The following is a 15,170-nucleotide window of genomic DNA, read 5'->3' as shown; positions in this document are numbered from 1 at the left end:
TTCACTTCTCCGGTCCTCAGTGACCTCATCTGCAAAATGGGAATGAAGACTGCGAGCCCCATGTGGGGACAGGGACCGTGTCCAACCCAAGTTGCCTGTATCCACCTGTGTATATATATATATATATATATAATACGTACAAACATATATATATATGTTTGTACATATTTATTACTCTATTTATTTATTTTACTTGTACATATCTATTCTATTTATTTTATTTTGTTAGTATGTTTGGTTTTGTTCTCTGTCTCCCCCTTCTAGACTGTGAGCCCACTGTTGGGTAGGGACCGTCTCTATATGTTGCCAACTTGTACTTCCCAAGCGCTTAGTCCAGTGCTCTGCACACAGCAAGCGCTCAATAAATACGATTGAATGAATCCACCCCAGCGCTTAGTCCAATGCCTGGCACATAGTAAGCGCTTAACCAACACCACAATTCTTATTATGCGCTTAGAACAGTGCTTTGCACACACAGGCATATGTTGCCGACTTGTACTTTCCCAAGCGCTTAATACAGTGCTCTGCTCACATTAAGCGCTCAATAAATACGATTGAATGAATGAAGATGACTGACGTGATGACTGACGTACTGACTGAACGACTGACTGAACGACTGACCACGGAGCGCTGAGGGGAGGGATGGGCCGCGCGCGCGCTTTCCCGCCCCCAGCCTCCCCCCCCCCCCCGCGCGCACGCGCCCCTTCCTCCGTGTCGGCTCCCCTCCCTGCGCGCGCACGCGCTCCTCCCGCCCTTCCTCGCGCCTCCCCTCCCCGCCCTCCTCCCCCAGGCCCCGCGCACGCGCCCCTCCCTCGCGCCTTCCCTCCCTGCGCACGCGCCCCTCCCTCGCGCCTCCCCTTCCCGCGCTCCTCCCTCCCTCCCTGGCGCCTTCCCCCCCCCCCGCCCCGCCGCAAGCGCCCCTCCCTCGCGCCTTCCCTCCCTGCGCACGCGCCCCTCCCTCACACCTCTGCTCCCGGCGCACGCGCCCCTCCCTCCCTCGCGCCTCCCCTCCCCGCGCACGCGCCCCTCCCTGGCCCCTCCCTCGCGCCGCCCCTCCCCGCGCACGCGCCCCTCCCTGGCACCTCCCCTCCCTGCGCACGCGCCCCTCCCTCGCGCCTTCTCTCTCTGCGCACGCGCCCCTCCCGCCCTTCCTCGCACCTCCCCTCCCCCCACCCCCCCGCGCACGCGCCCGTCCCTCCCCCTTCCCTCCCTGCGCACGCGCCCCTCCCTCGCGCCTCCCCTCCCCGCGCTCCTCCCTCCCTCCCTCCCTCCCTGGCGCCTTCCCCCCCCCCCCCCCGCAAGCGCCCCTCCCTCGCGCCTAACCTCCCTGCGCACGCGCCCCTCCCTCCCTCGCGCCTCCCTGCGCACGCGCCCCTCCCTGGCTCCTCCCCTCCCTGCGCACGCGCTCCTCCCTTGCGCCTTCCCTCCCAGCGCACGCGCCCCTCCCTCCCTGGCGCCTTCCCTCCCCGCGCACGCGCTCCTCCCTCCCTCCCTCGCGCCTCCGCTCCCAGCGCACGCGCCTCTCCGTCCCTGGCGCCTCCCCTCCCCGCGCACGCGCTCCTCCTTCCCTCGCACCTCACCTCCCCGCGCACGCGCTCCTCCCTCCCTCCCTCGCACCGCCCCTCCCCGCGCCCCTCCCTCCCCGGCCCCTCCCCTCTCCGCGCACGCGCACGCACACGCGCCCCCCGCCCCCGCGGCCGCGGCTCCCCGTGGCGCGCAGGCGCAGTCCGGCGGCGGGGCGGCGCCTGGGCAAGATGGCGGCGCCCGGGGAGGGCCCGGCGGGGACCCCCTCGGCAGAGCTGCGGGCCCTCACACGGCTCACCGACAGGCTCACCCGGCAGCGGCACCGGTAACGGCGGGAAACACGGCACGGGGACGGGAACGGGAGGGGGCGGGAGCTACCCTATCTGGCCCGGTCCTCCATCCTCTCACCCACCCATCCAATCAATCAATCAATCCACCCACCCACCCACCCACCCATCCAGTCGCGTTTATCGAGCCCTTACTGTGTGCAGAGCACCGTACTAAGCGCTTGGAAAGCGCAGTTCAGCAATAAAGACGATCCCTGCCCAAGGCAACAGGCGTCAATGTAAATAAATAGAACGATAGACCCCTCCATCCTCTCCCCCATCCATCCATCCATCCGTGGAGCCCTTACTGTGTGCAGAGCACCGTACTAAGCGCTTGGAAAGCGCAGTTCAGCAATAAAGACGATCCCTGCCCAAGGCAACAGGCGTCAATGTAAATAAATAGAACGATAGACCCCTCCATCCTCTCCCCCATCCATCCATCCATCCGTGGAGCCCTTACTGTGTGCAGAGCACCGTACTAAGCGCTTGGAAAGCACAGTTCAGCAGTAAAGACAATCCCTGCCCAAGTCAACAGGCATCAATGTAAATTAATAGAATGATAGACCCCTCTCTCCTCTGCCCCACCATCCATCCATCTATCCATCCATCCATCCATCCATCCGTCCTCTCCCCCATCCACCCATCCATCCATCCATGGAGCCCTTACTGTGTGCAGAGCACCGTACTAAGCGCTTGGAAAGCACAATTCAGCAATAAAGGCAATCCCTGCCCAAGTCAACAGGCGTCAATGTCAATAAATAGAATGATAGACCTCCTCCATCCTCTGCCCCATCCATCCATCCATCCATCCAATCGCGTTTGTCAAGCCCTTACTGTGTGCAGAACACCGTACTAAGCGCTTGGAAAGCACAGTTCAGCAATAAAGACAATCCCTGCCCAAGGCAACAGGCGTCAATGTAAATAAATAGAATGATAGACTCCTCCATCCTCTGCCCCATCTATCCATCCACCCATCCATCCTCTCCCCCATCCATCCATCCGTCCTCTCCCCCATCCATCCATCGAGCCCTTACTGTGTGCAGAGCACCGTACTAAGCGCTTGGAAAGCACAGTTCAGCAATAAAGACCATCCCTGCCCAAGGCAACAGGCGTCAGTGTAAATAAATAGAATGATAGACCCCTCCATCCTCTCCCCCATCCATCCATCCATCCGTGGAGCCCTTACTGTGTGCAGAGCACCGTACTAAGCGCTTGGAAAGCACAGTTCAGCAATAAAGACAACCCTGCCCAAGCCAACAGGCGTCAATGTAAATAAATAGAACGATAGACCCCTCCATCCTCTCCCCCACCCATCCATCCATCCATCCATCCAGTCGCATTTATCGAGCCCTTACTGTGTGCAGAGCACCGTACTAAGCGCTTGGAAAGCACAGTTCAGCAATAAGGACAATCCCTGCCCAAGTCAACAGGCGTCAATACAAGTAAATAGAGTGATAAAGCTATACACCTCAAAACAAGTAAGCAGGCGCCGCTATAACTAAATAGAATTGTCGGTATAGACGCCTCAAAACAAGTAAACGGGGGTCAATATAAGTAAATAGAATTATGGATAGACACATCAAAATAAGCAGGCATCATTATAAATGCCATTATTATAAGCAAGTAGAGTGATAGATGTGTACACATAGAGAAGCAGCGTGGCTCAGTGGAAATAATAATAATAATAATAATAGCATTTGTTAAGCGCTTACTATGTGCAAAGCACTGTTCTAAGCACTGTTCTAAGCGCTGGGGGGGATACAAGGTGATCAGGTTGCCCCGCGTGGGGCTCACAGTCATCATCCCCATTTTACAGATGAGGAAACTGAGGCTCCAAGAACAGCAGACGTGTGGCGCAGCCGGGATTCGAACCCACGACCTCTGACTCCAAAGCCCGTGCTCTTTCCACTGAGCCACCCTGAAAGAGCACGGACTTTGGAGTCAGAGGTCGCGGGTTCAAACCCCGGCTCCGCCAATTGTCAGCCGTGTGACCTTGGGCAAGTCACTTAACTTCTCTGGGCCTCAGTTCCCTCATCTGTAAAATGGGGGTGAAGACTGTGAGCCCCCCGTGGGACAACCTGATTACCTTGTAACCTCCCTAGCGCTTGCACGTAGTAAGTGCTTAATAAATGCCATTATTATATCAATATAAATAAGTGGAGTTATAGATGTGTACATATCAAAACAAGTAAAGAGGCAGCAATGTAAGGAAATAGAATTATGGATATATGCATATCAAAACAAGTAAGTGGGTCAATATAAGTAGAATTACGGATATACACATCAAAATAAGTAAGCAGGCATCGATATAAGTAAATAGAATTATAGATATATGCACATCTAAGCAAGTAAACAGGCATCAAGCGCCTAGTACAGTGCTCTGCACGCAGTAAGTGCTCAATAAATATGATTGAATGAATGAATAATTAAATAGAATTATGGATGTACGCATCAAAATAAGTAAGCAGGCATCAGTGTAAGTAAACAGAAATAAGTAAGCAAACATTAGCATAAGTAAATAGAATTATAGATCTATACACATCAAAACAAGTAAACAGGCATCAATATTAAATTAGTAGAGTTACAGATATATATATATATATATATATATATATATACATAAAAACGAGTAAAGAGGCATCAATATAAGGAAATAGAATTATGGACACATCAAAACAATAATCAAGCCTCATAAGTAAATAGAATTGTAGATATATGCACATCAAAACAGGTAAACAGGCATCAATAACCTGAGAAGCATAGTGGCTAAGTGGAAGGAGCACAGGCTTGGGAGTCAGAGGTCCTGGGTTTTAATCCCGGCTCTGCCATCTGTCAGCTGTGTGGCTTTGGGCAAGTCACTTAACTTCTCTGTGCCTCAGTAACCTCATCTGTAAAATGGGGATTAGGGCTGTGAGCCCCAGGTGGGGCAACCTGATTACCTTGTATCCACCCCAGTGCTTAGAACAGTGCTTGGCACATAGTAAGTGCTTAACAAATGCCGTCGTTATTATTAGCACTATAAATACATAGAATTATTGATGGGTAGCAATAGTCATGTTCGGGGAACTGTACTAAGCTCTTGGGGGAGTTTAATATAGAGGAACTGTACCTCGTTCCCCGCACGGTACCTCATTCTCGCCCGTCCCGCCATCGACCCCCGGCCCACGTCATCGTCATCATCATCAATCATATTTATTGAGCACTTACTGTGTGCAGAGCACTATACTAAGCGCTTGGGAAGTACAAATTGGTAACATATAGAGACAGTCCCTACCCAACAGTGGGCTCACATCCTTCCCCTGGCCCGGAATGCCCTCCCTCCGCACATCCGCCAAACTAGCTCTCTTCCTCCCTTCAAAGCCCTACTCAGAGCTCACCTCCTCCAGGAGGCCTTCCCACACCGAGCCCCCCTTTTAATAATAACAATAATAATAATGTATTTATTAAGCGCTTACTATGTGCAAAGCACTGTTCTGAGCGCTGGGGAGATTACAAGATGATCAGGTTGTCACCTCACCTCCTCCAGGAGGCCTTCCCACACTAAGCCCCCCTTTTAATAATAACAATAATAATAATAATGGTATTTATTAAGCGCTTACTATGTGCAAAGCACTGTTCTGAGCGCTGGAGAGATTACAAGGTGATCAGGTTGTCCCACAGGGGGCTAACAGTCTTAATCCCCATTTTCCAGATGAGGGAACTGAGGCCCAGAGAAGTGAAGTGACTTGCCCAAAGTCACACAGCTGACAAGTGGCGGAGCCGGGATTTGAACCCATGACCTCTGACTCCAAAGCCCGGGCTCTTTCCACTGAGCCACGCTGCTTTTTCCTCTCCTCCTCCCCATCCCCCCTGCCCTACCTCCTTCCCCTCCCCACAGCACCTGTGTATATGTTTGTACAGATTTATTAGTCTTTTTTACTTGTACATATTTACTATTCTGTTTATTTTGTTAATGATGTGCATCTAGCTTTATTTCTATTTATTCTGATGGCTTGACACCTGTCCACATGTTTTGTTTTGTCGTCTGCCTCCCCCTTCTAGACTGTGAGCTCGTTGTTGGGTAGGGACCGTCTCTATATGTTGCCAACTTGTACTTCCCAAGTGCTTAGTACAGTGCTGTGCACACAGTAAGCGCTCAATAAATACGACTGAATGAATGAAAGGAAGAATGCAAGATCTCTGCCCACAAGGAGTTTGCAGTCTAGTGGTGGAGACAGACACTAAAGTAACTTTGAAGGCGAGAGAAGTGATGATGATGATGATGGCATTTGTTAAGCGCTTACTATGTGAAAAGCACTGTTCTAAGCGATGGGGGGATACAATGTGATCACGTTGTCCCACTTGGGGCTCACAGTCTTAATCCCCATTTTGACAGATGAGGTAACTGAGGCTCAGAGAAGCTAAGTGACTTGCCCAAGGTCACACAGCTGACTTGTGGTGGATCTGGGATTCGAACCCATGACCTCTGACTCCGAAACCCGGGCTCCTTCCGCTGAGCCACGCTGCTTCTCTAAAGTACAAAGTACAAAAATAAAGACAAAGTACAAAGATATGTACAGAAGCGAAACAGCACGGCCTGTTGGAAATAGCCCAGGCCCGGGAGTTAAAGGATCTGGGTTCTAATCCCGCCTGCGCCACTTGTGTGCTGTGTGACTTGGGGCAAATCATTTAACTTGCTTGTGCCTCAGTTCCCTCATCTGTAAAATGGGGATTAAGACTGTGAGCCTCAGGTGGGACGGGGGACTGTGTCCACCTGGTCAACTTGTATCTGCTCCAGTGATTAGTACAGTGCTTGGCGCACAGTAAATAGCATTAGAAAAGAAAATGGTTAGGGGGGGGCGATACCCCAGCTCCACAGAATTTAGGTCCTTATCTTTGTACCCCTTCCCCTAATCTATTGTAAATTCTGTCGTCGTCCCCCCTGTAGACTGTAAGCTCCTTGTGGGCGCATGGAGTATGTATGTCTACCAACTTTCTTGTACTCGTCCAAGTGATTAGTTCAGTACTGTGCACGCGATAAGCACTCAGTAAGTACCAGTGATCGACTGATTGGTTTAAAAGGTGAGGTGGCGCTCACATGGGAGTTGGAGGCTCGAGAGAAGGAGACAGAGTAATCAGGGAAGGCCTCCTGGAGGAGATGGGATTTTCTTTTTTTAATTTTTATTTTTTAGAAGGACTTAGAAGATGGAGAGAAGATGCGATCTGCCGGCAGATGTGAAGGGGCAGGGGAGAGGGCCTGAGTAAGGCCCTGAGAGGCAGCGTGGCCTAGTGGGTAGAGCACAGGCATGGAAGTCCGAAGGCCCTGGGTTCTAATCCTAACTCCGCCACTCGTCCGCTGTGTCACCTTGGGCTAGTGGTGGGAAGAGCAAGGCTAGAGAAGCAGCGTGGCTCAGTGGAAAGAGCATGGGCTTTGGAGTCAGAGGTCATGGGTTCAAATCCCGGCTCCGCCAGTTGTCAGCTGTGTGACTTTGGGCAAGTCACTTAACTTCTCTGGGCCTCAGTTCCCTCATCTGTAAAATGAGGATTAAGATTGTGAGCCCCCCCTGTGGGACAACCTGTTCACCTTGTAACCCCCCAGCGCTTAGAACAGTGCTTTGCACATAGTAGGCGCTTAATAAATGCCATCATCATCATCATCATTGGGAGTCAGAGGTCCTGGGTTCTAATTCTGGCTCCGCCACCTGTCTGCTCTGTGACCTTGGGCAAGGCACTTCACTTCTCTGGGCCTCAGTTACCTCATCTGTAAAACGGAATTTAAGACTGTGAGCCCCACGTGGGACAACCTAATGAGCTTGTACTTACCCCAGCGTTTAGAACAGTGCTTGGCACATAGTAATCGCTTAACAAATACCATTATTATTGTTATTATTTACTTCTCTGAGTCTCAGTTATCTCATCTTGAAATGGGGATTAAGACTGTGAGTCCCACATGGGATATAGACTATGTTCAATTTGAGTAGCTTGTATCCTCCGCAGCGCTTAGTACAGTGCCTGACTCATAGTAAGCACTTAACAAATACCATAAGCAACAATAACAACGACAAGGGACGGCGGCGGGCGGGATGAGAATGAGGCCCTGTGGATCCATGTGACTTGAACCGGGGCCGGCCCAGTCCGTCTGATTTCTAAACCTCAAATGATCAGTCAGTCGGGTATTTGTTGAGTGCTTACTATATCATCAATCGTATTTATTGAGCGCTTACTGTGTGCAGAGCACTGTACTAAGCGCTTACTATATGCAGAGCACTACACTAAACCTTTGGAAGAGTCCAATACCACAGAACTAGCAGACACATTCCCTGTCCATAACGAGCTTCCAGCCTCACTGGGACAGTGGTCATTCATTCACTCATTTGGATTTATTGAGCATTTACTATGTGCAGAGCCCTGTACTAAGCACTTGGGAGAGTATAATATAACAATAAACAGACACATTCCCTGCCCACAACGAGCTTACAGTCTAGAGGGGGAGATGGATATTAATAGAAGTAAACAAACGACGGCTATGGACCTAAGTGCCGAGGGGCTGGGAGGGGGGATGAAGAAATGGAGCAAGTCAGGGGGACGCACAAGGGAGTGGGAGAAGAGGAAAGGGGGGCTTGTCAGGGAAGGCCTCTTGGAGGAGATGGGCCTAAAATAAAGCATCGAAGCGGGGGAGAGTCGTTGTGTGGCGGATTTGAGGACAAGGCAAGGCTCCAGCCCATCGTAAACACCATCATCAATCGTATTTATTGAGCGCTTACTATGTGCAGAACACCATCTCTGTTGTCCCCAGACCCCCCCACCCCCGGCGGTTTTCCGAGGTCAGGGGCCGAACCCTGCCGGAGTGCGGTCCGCTCAAGGCCGGCGAGACGTCCAACCACGGCCCAGAAAGGACGGTCGAGCCGGGCGCGCTGACACACGGTTTCCGTTTCTTCACAGTAAAGTTCAACCGTAGGCTCCACCTGGTGACGGTCTGGTCCGCACCTCCCACCCTTGTTGGGATTTTTGTCTGACCCTTCTTGCTTTCTTTAAAATCGCTGACCCCCCCATGGTGAGCCAGAGGAGGCAACGGCTTCCGGCCACCACCCCAGTGACCACCGGTACCTCCGATGAAGATCTGAGTCAAAACCCCGGGCCGAAGCCCCCGGTCCAGTCCCCCCCCCCCCACCCCCCACCCCAGACCATCCACTCTCCTCGAGTCTCTGGTTTCCCCAGGCCAGGGGGGATCGGCCTCCCACGCGCCGGGGAGGCCAACTGAGTCACAGTCCAGTCAAAACGCCACTGGCAGGGCTTGGCAGAGCGACAGACGACCCCGGGGTGCGGCCCGGCGGGGTTATTTTGGGGTCCCGTGGTCCCCACACCTGCCTTCGGCCCCGCGCGACTCACCTTTCGGGGAGACAGACAAATATTGATGCGAGGAGTAAGCGAGGATGAGTCATTTTCCCCGGTGAATAATCCCGCCTCTCCCTCTTTTTTTGTCTGTGCCCTCGGAAATAGAGTTGGCCCTCCGACCTTCTGTTTACGCTCCTCGTTTGCAAATATTCCAGGGAAACCGTAGGCCCAGGGAAGCGCCTGGAGAATTGGTAGGCACGGCGAATCCCGCCGATCTTTCCCAGAACGGCTCCTCGAGGGCGGGGATCGCCTGTGCCGACTCTGTTGAATCGTGATCTCCCAAGTTCAGAGTAAGCGCTCCATCGATCCCATCGATCGATTGATTAGCGATCCGGAGGTGACCGGTGTGGGCATTTCTCCTGCCCCGAGAGAGTGTCTGGTGTTCACTGACAGCCTGATCCAGGTGTTGTCCGTCAGTCTTATTTATTGAGCACTTACGGTGTGCAGAACACTGTACTAAGCGCTGGGGAGAGGACAATAAACATTTCCTGCCCAAGATGAGCTACACTCTAGTGTTTAGAGAAGCAGCATGGCCTAGTGGAAGGAGTCAGAGGACCTGGGTTCCAGTCCTGGCTCAGCCACATATCTGCTGTGTGACCTTGGGCCAATCATTGATTTTTATGGTATTTGTTACACACCTACTATGTGTCAAACGCTGTTCTAAGCACTGGGGCAGATCCGAGTTAATTAGGTTGGACAACGTCCCCCTTCCTGCATGGGGCTCACGGTCTAAGTAGGAGGGAAAACAGGAGAACTGAGGCACAGAGGAAGTGAAGTGACTCGCCCCAGGCCACCCAGCAAGCACGGTTTAATGGAAAGAGCCCGGGCTTGGGTGTCAGAGGTTGTGGGTTCTAATCCCGGCTCTGCCACTTGTCAGCTGTGTGACTTTGGGCAAGTCGCTTAAGTTCCCTCATCTGTAAAATGGAGATTAAGACTGAGAGCCCCACGTGGGACAACCTCATAGCCTTGTATTTACCCTGGCGCTTGGAACAGTGCTTGGCACATAGTAAGCGCTTAACAAATACCATCATTATTACTATTATTAGTCGGGATTAGAAGCCAGGTCCTCTGGTTCCCAGGCCCGTGCAGTTTCCATTAGGCCATGCTACCTCCCTGGGCCTCAGTTTCCTCAAATGTAAAATACAGATTCAATCCCTGTTCTCCCTCCCCTCTCCGATGGAGAACTCCATGAAGGGTAGGGACCCATCCTGATTGCACTGTATCCATCATCATCATCATCAATCGTATTTATTGAGCGCTTACTGTGTGCAGAGCACTGTACTAAGTGCTTGGGAAGTACAAGTTGGCAACACATAGAGGCAGTCCCTACCCAACAGTGGGCTCACAGTCTAAAAGGGGGAGACAGAGAACAAAACCAAACATACTAACAAAATAAAATAAATTGAATAGACATTTACAAGTAAAATAAATAAATAAAGTAACAAATATGTGCAAACATATATACAGGTGCAGTGGGGAAGGGAAGGAGGTAAGATGGACGCTTAGCACAGTATTTACTATTCTGTTTATTTTGTTAATGATGTGCATCTAGCTTTATTTCTATTTATTCTGATGACTTGACACCTGTCCACATGTTTTATTTTGTCTGCCTCCCCCTTCTAGACTGTGAGCTCGTTGTTGGGTAGGGACCGTCTCTCTATGTTGCCAACTTGTACTTCCCAAGCGCTTAGTACAGTGCTCTGCACACAGTAAGCGCTCAGTAAATGCGAAGGAATAGTATTGTAGTAATAAATCATCACAGCATTTTTTTTAAAATTTTACCCGAGCCTGGCTGGCCAAGATTAAACCTGCAGATCTGTCTGAACTTGAAGGAAATGAAATCCGACCTCCCGTATAATTCTGAAGTGTCCTGTCAGCGCCGCATTTCATTTCTATATTGTCTGCAGGGTGCACATTCCTGACGGAGAGGAACGGCCAACGGTTGGTTCCTGAATGTCTTTGCAAGTACCGGCCACCTCCGAGGGAGAAATAGCCAAATATTTCTGCCTCTGTGGAAAAAAAAAAAATGGTCTCTAGGTAGGGTTCAGAGAGGAAAGGCAGTGTGGTGTAGTGGTTAGAACAGGGGCCTGGGAACCAGAGGAACCTGGGTTCTAATCCCCGCTCTGCCACTTGGTTGCTGTGTATGTATGTGTATATATATGTATATATGTTTGTGCGTATTTATTACTCTATTATCAATCAATCAATCGTATTTATTGAGCGCTCACTGTGTGCAGAGAGCACTGTGCTAAGCGCTTGGGAAGTCCAAGTTGGCAACATATAGAGACAGTCCCTACCCAACAGTGGGCTCACAGTCTAAAAGATTTATTTATTTGACTTGTACATATCTATTCTATTTATTTGGAATGCCCTCCCTCTGCCCATCCGCCAAGCTAGCTCTCTTCCGCCCTTCAAGGCCCTGCTGAGAGCTCACCTCCTCCAGGAGGCCTTCCCAGACTGAGCCCCGTCCTTCCTCTCCCCCTCGTCCCCCTCTCCATCCCCCCCACCTTACCTCCTTCCCTTCCCCACAGCACCTGTATATATGTGTATATGTTTGTACATATTTATTACTCTATTTATTTATTTATTTTATTTGTACATATCTATTCTATTTATTTTATTTTGTTAGTATGTTTGGTTTTGTTCTCTGTCTCCCCCTTTTAGACTGTGAGCCCACTGTTGGGTAGGGACTGTCTCTATATGTTGCCAATTTGTACTTCCCAAGCGCTTAGTACAGTGCTCTGCACATAGTAAGCGCTCAATAAATACGATTGATGATGATGATTTTATTTTGCTAATACATTTGGTTTTGTTCTCTGTCTCCCCCTTCTAGACTGTGAGCCCACTGTTGGGTAGGGACCGTCTCTATATGGTGCCAACTTGTACACAGTAAGCGCTCAATAAATACGATTGATTGATTGCTTGACCTTGGGGAAGTGACTTCACTTCTCCGCGCCTCATCTTTACCATATTTATTGAGCGCTTACTGTGTGCCGAGCACTGTACTAAGCGCTTGGGAAGGACAAGTTGGCAACATGTAGGGATCGCGCCTACCGACTCTGTTGCATCGTCTTCTCCCAACCGCTTATTCCAGTGCTCTGCACCCGGTAAACGCTCAATAAATACCGTTGATTCATCGGTTGATGGGTGTCCGCTCAGGAAAACCACCCCCCTATCTAGAACGTTACAAATCAGTTACCTCATCTGGAAAATGGGGTTTAAGACGGTGGGACGGGGACTGCGTCTCCCCCGATTAACTTGGCCCTAACCCGGTGCTTAGTACAGTGTCTGGCTTATAGTAAGAGCTGAACGAATGTCGTATATTTTGCCAACTTGTACTTCCCAAGCAGCGTGGCTCAGTGGAAAGAGCGCGGGCTTTGGAGTCAGGGGTCATGGGTTCGAATCCCGGCTCCGCCACTTGTCAGCTGTGGGACCTTGGGCAAGCCACTTAGCTTCTCTGGGCCTCATCTGTAAAATGGGATGAAGACTGTGAGCCCCACGGGGGACAACCTGATCACCTTGTACCCCCCCAGCGCTTAGAGCAGTGCTCTGCACATAGTAAGCGCTTAATAAATGCCATCATTATTATTATTATTATTGCAGTGCTCTGCACACGGTAAGCGCTCAATAAGTGTGATTGATTGATTTAAAAAAGAAGAAAATCAGTTGTGTGTCTCTGTCGTTTGTTCCAGCGACACGACGTCGGAGAGCGTGTTCCAGAAGATCCGGCAGGTGCTGGCGGCGGCCCGTCGGGAGGCCGAAGTGGCCGGCGCCGACTGGACCCGAGGGGACCACCTGGAGTTGCAGCTGGCCACAGAGAGCTTCCGTTGCCTCCGCAACGCCTGCGTACGCTGCCCCGCCAACCAGGGGGTCATCAGGTGACCGGGCCGGGGGCGGGCCCGGACCCCCTGCCTCCGTCCTCCCCTCCACATTCTCACACGACAAGCAGCGTGGCTCAGTGGAAAGAGCCCGGGCTTTGGAGTCCGAAGTCGTGGCTTCAAATCCCAGCCCCCGCCACTTGTCAATCAAGTCACTTCTCTGGGCCTCCGTTCCCTCATCTGTAAAATGGGGATTAAAACCGTGAGCCCCACCCCCCGTCGGACAACCTAATCACCTCGTAACCTCCCCAGCGCTTAGAACAGTGCACATAGTAAGCGCTTAATAAATGCCATTGTTATTATTGCTGGGTAGGGACTGTCTCTATATGTTTAGAACAGTGCTCCAGGGCTTAGAACAGTGCTTTGCACATAGTAAGCGCTTAATAAATGCCATTATTATTATTATTATTATATGTTGCCAACTTGTACTTCCCAAGCGCTTAGTACAGTGCTCTGCACACAGTAAGCGCTCAGTAAATACGATTGATGATGATGATGATTATCATTATTATTCATTCATTCGTTCAATCATTTGATCCTATTTATCGAGCGCTTACCGCGTGCAGAGCCCTGTACTAAGTGCTCGGGGGGGGACAGTGCAACCATAAACAGACACATTCCCTGCCCACAACAAGCTTATAGTCTACCTCCTTCCCTTCCCCACAGCACTTGTATATATTTGTACAGATTTATTACTCTGTTGGATTTACTTGTACATATTTACTATTCTATTTATTTTGTTAATGATGTGCATCTAGCTTTAATTCTATTTGTTCTGACGATTTTGACACCCGTCTGCAAGTTTTGTTTTGTTGTCTGTCTCCCCCTTCTAGCCTGTGAGCCCGTTGTTGGGTAGGGACCGTCACTATCTGTTGCCGACTTGTACTTCCCGAGCGCTTAGTACAGTGCTCTGCACACAGTAAGCGCTCAATAAATATGAGTGAAAGAATGAATGAATAGAAGAATAATAACAATGGGATTTGTTAAGCACTTATTATGTGCCAGGCACTGTGCTAAGCGCTGGGGTGGATACAAGCAAATCGGATTGGTCACAGTCCCTGTCATCATCAGTCGTATTTATTGAGCGCTTACTCTGTGCAGAGCACTGTACTAAGCGCTTGGGAAGTACAAGTTGGTAACATATAGAGACAGTCCCTACCCAGTAGTGGGCTGTCCCACATGGGGCTTACCGTCTCAATATCCAATCAGCAGATAATAATAATAATAATGATGGCATTTATTAAGCACTTACTATGTGCAAAGCACTGTTCTAAGCACTGGGGAGGTTATAAGGTGATCAGGTTGTCCCATGGGGGCTCACAGTCTCAATCCCCATTTTACAGATGAGGGAACTGAGGCACAGAGAAGTTAAGTGACTTGCCCAAAGTCACACAGCAGACAAGTGGCGGAGCCGGGATTTGAACCCACGACCTCTGACTCCAAAGCCCGTGTTCTTCTCCACTGAGCCACGCTGCTTCTCAGATGAGGGAACTGAGGCCCAGAGAAGTGAAGGGACTTGCCCAAAGCCACACTAGCAGACAAGTGGCACTGCCCAGCGCAGTGCTCTGCACACTACAGACTGGAAGCTCCTTGAGGGCAGGGAGCATATCTACTGACTCTGTTGTACTCTCCCAAGCACTCAGCGCAGTGCTCTGCACACAACAGACTGGAAGCTCCGTGAAGACCGGGAGTGTCTTACTAACTCTATTGTTCTCTCCCAAATGCTTAGTACAGTGCTCTGCTTCCAGTAAGCCCTCAATGAATACCACTAATTGGCTGATTACAGTGTTTAGCACATAGTAAGCATGTAACAAATACCGCAATAATAATAATTATGATGTTCGTCATTATGGACTTGTGGATTTTTGCAGGTCAAAGCCCTATTGAGTTCCATTAGCATTAACAAGAGCTGATAAGGTGTGGCCTGACGGAAAGAGCCTAGGCCCAGGAGTCAGAGGCCCTGGGTTCTAGTCCTGCTACGCCACTTGTCTGCTGTCTAACCTTGGGCAAGTCACTTAATGTCTCTGTGCCTCAGTTCCCTCATCTGCACGATGGGGATTCAATTCCT

General features: G+C 50.6%; 1 protein-coding gene across 1 annotated transcript in view; it reads left to right on the top strand.

Annotated features, from left to right (window-relative positions):
• The first annotated feature begins 580 nt into the window (after nt 1–580).
• Nucleotides 581–15,170, top strand: part of LOC119936639 (collagen alpha-1(III) chain-like) — a 112,912-nt gene continuing 98,322 nt past the window's right edge. The window contains exons 1-3 of the mRNA XM_038756096.1: nt 581–589; nt 1,721–1,849; nt 12,917–13,102. Coding sequence (XP_038612024.1) covers nt 581–589; nt 1,721–1,849; nt 12,917–13,102 — 324 coding nt within the window. The remainder of the gene's footprint in view (nt 590–1,720; nt 1,850–12,916; nt 13,103–15,170) is intronic.

The sequence above is a fragment of the Tachyglossus aculeatus genome, chromosome 14 (assembly GCF_015852505.1).
Source record: "Tachyglossus aculeatus isolate mTacAcu1 chromosome 14, mTacAcu1.pri, whole genome shotgun sequence".
Classification (NCBI taxonomy): domain Eukaryota; kingdom Metazoa; phylum Chordata; class Mammalia; order Monotremata; family Tachyglossidae; genus Tachyglossus; species Tachyglossus aculeatus.
This window is presented reverse-complemented; position numbering and strand designations above follow the sequence as displayed.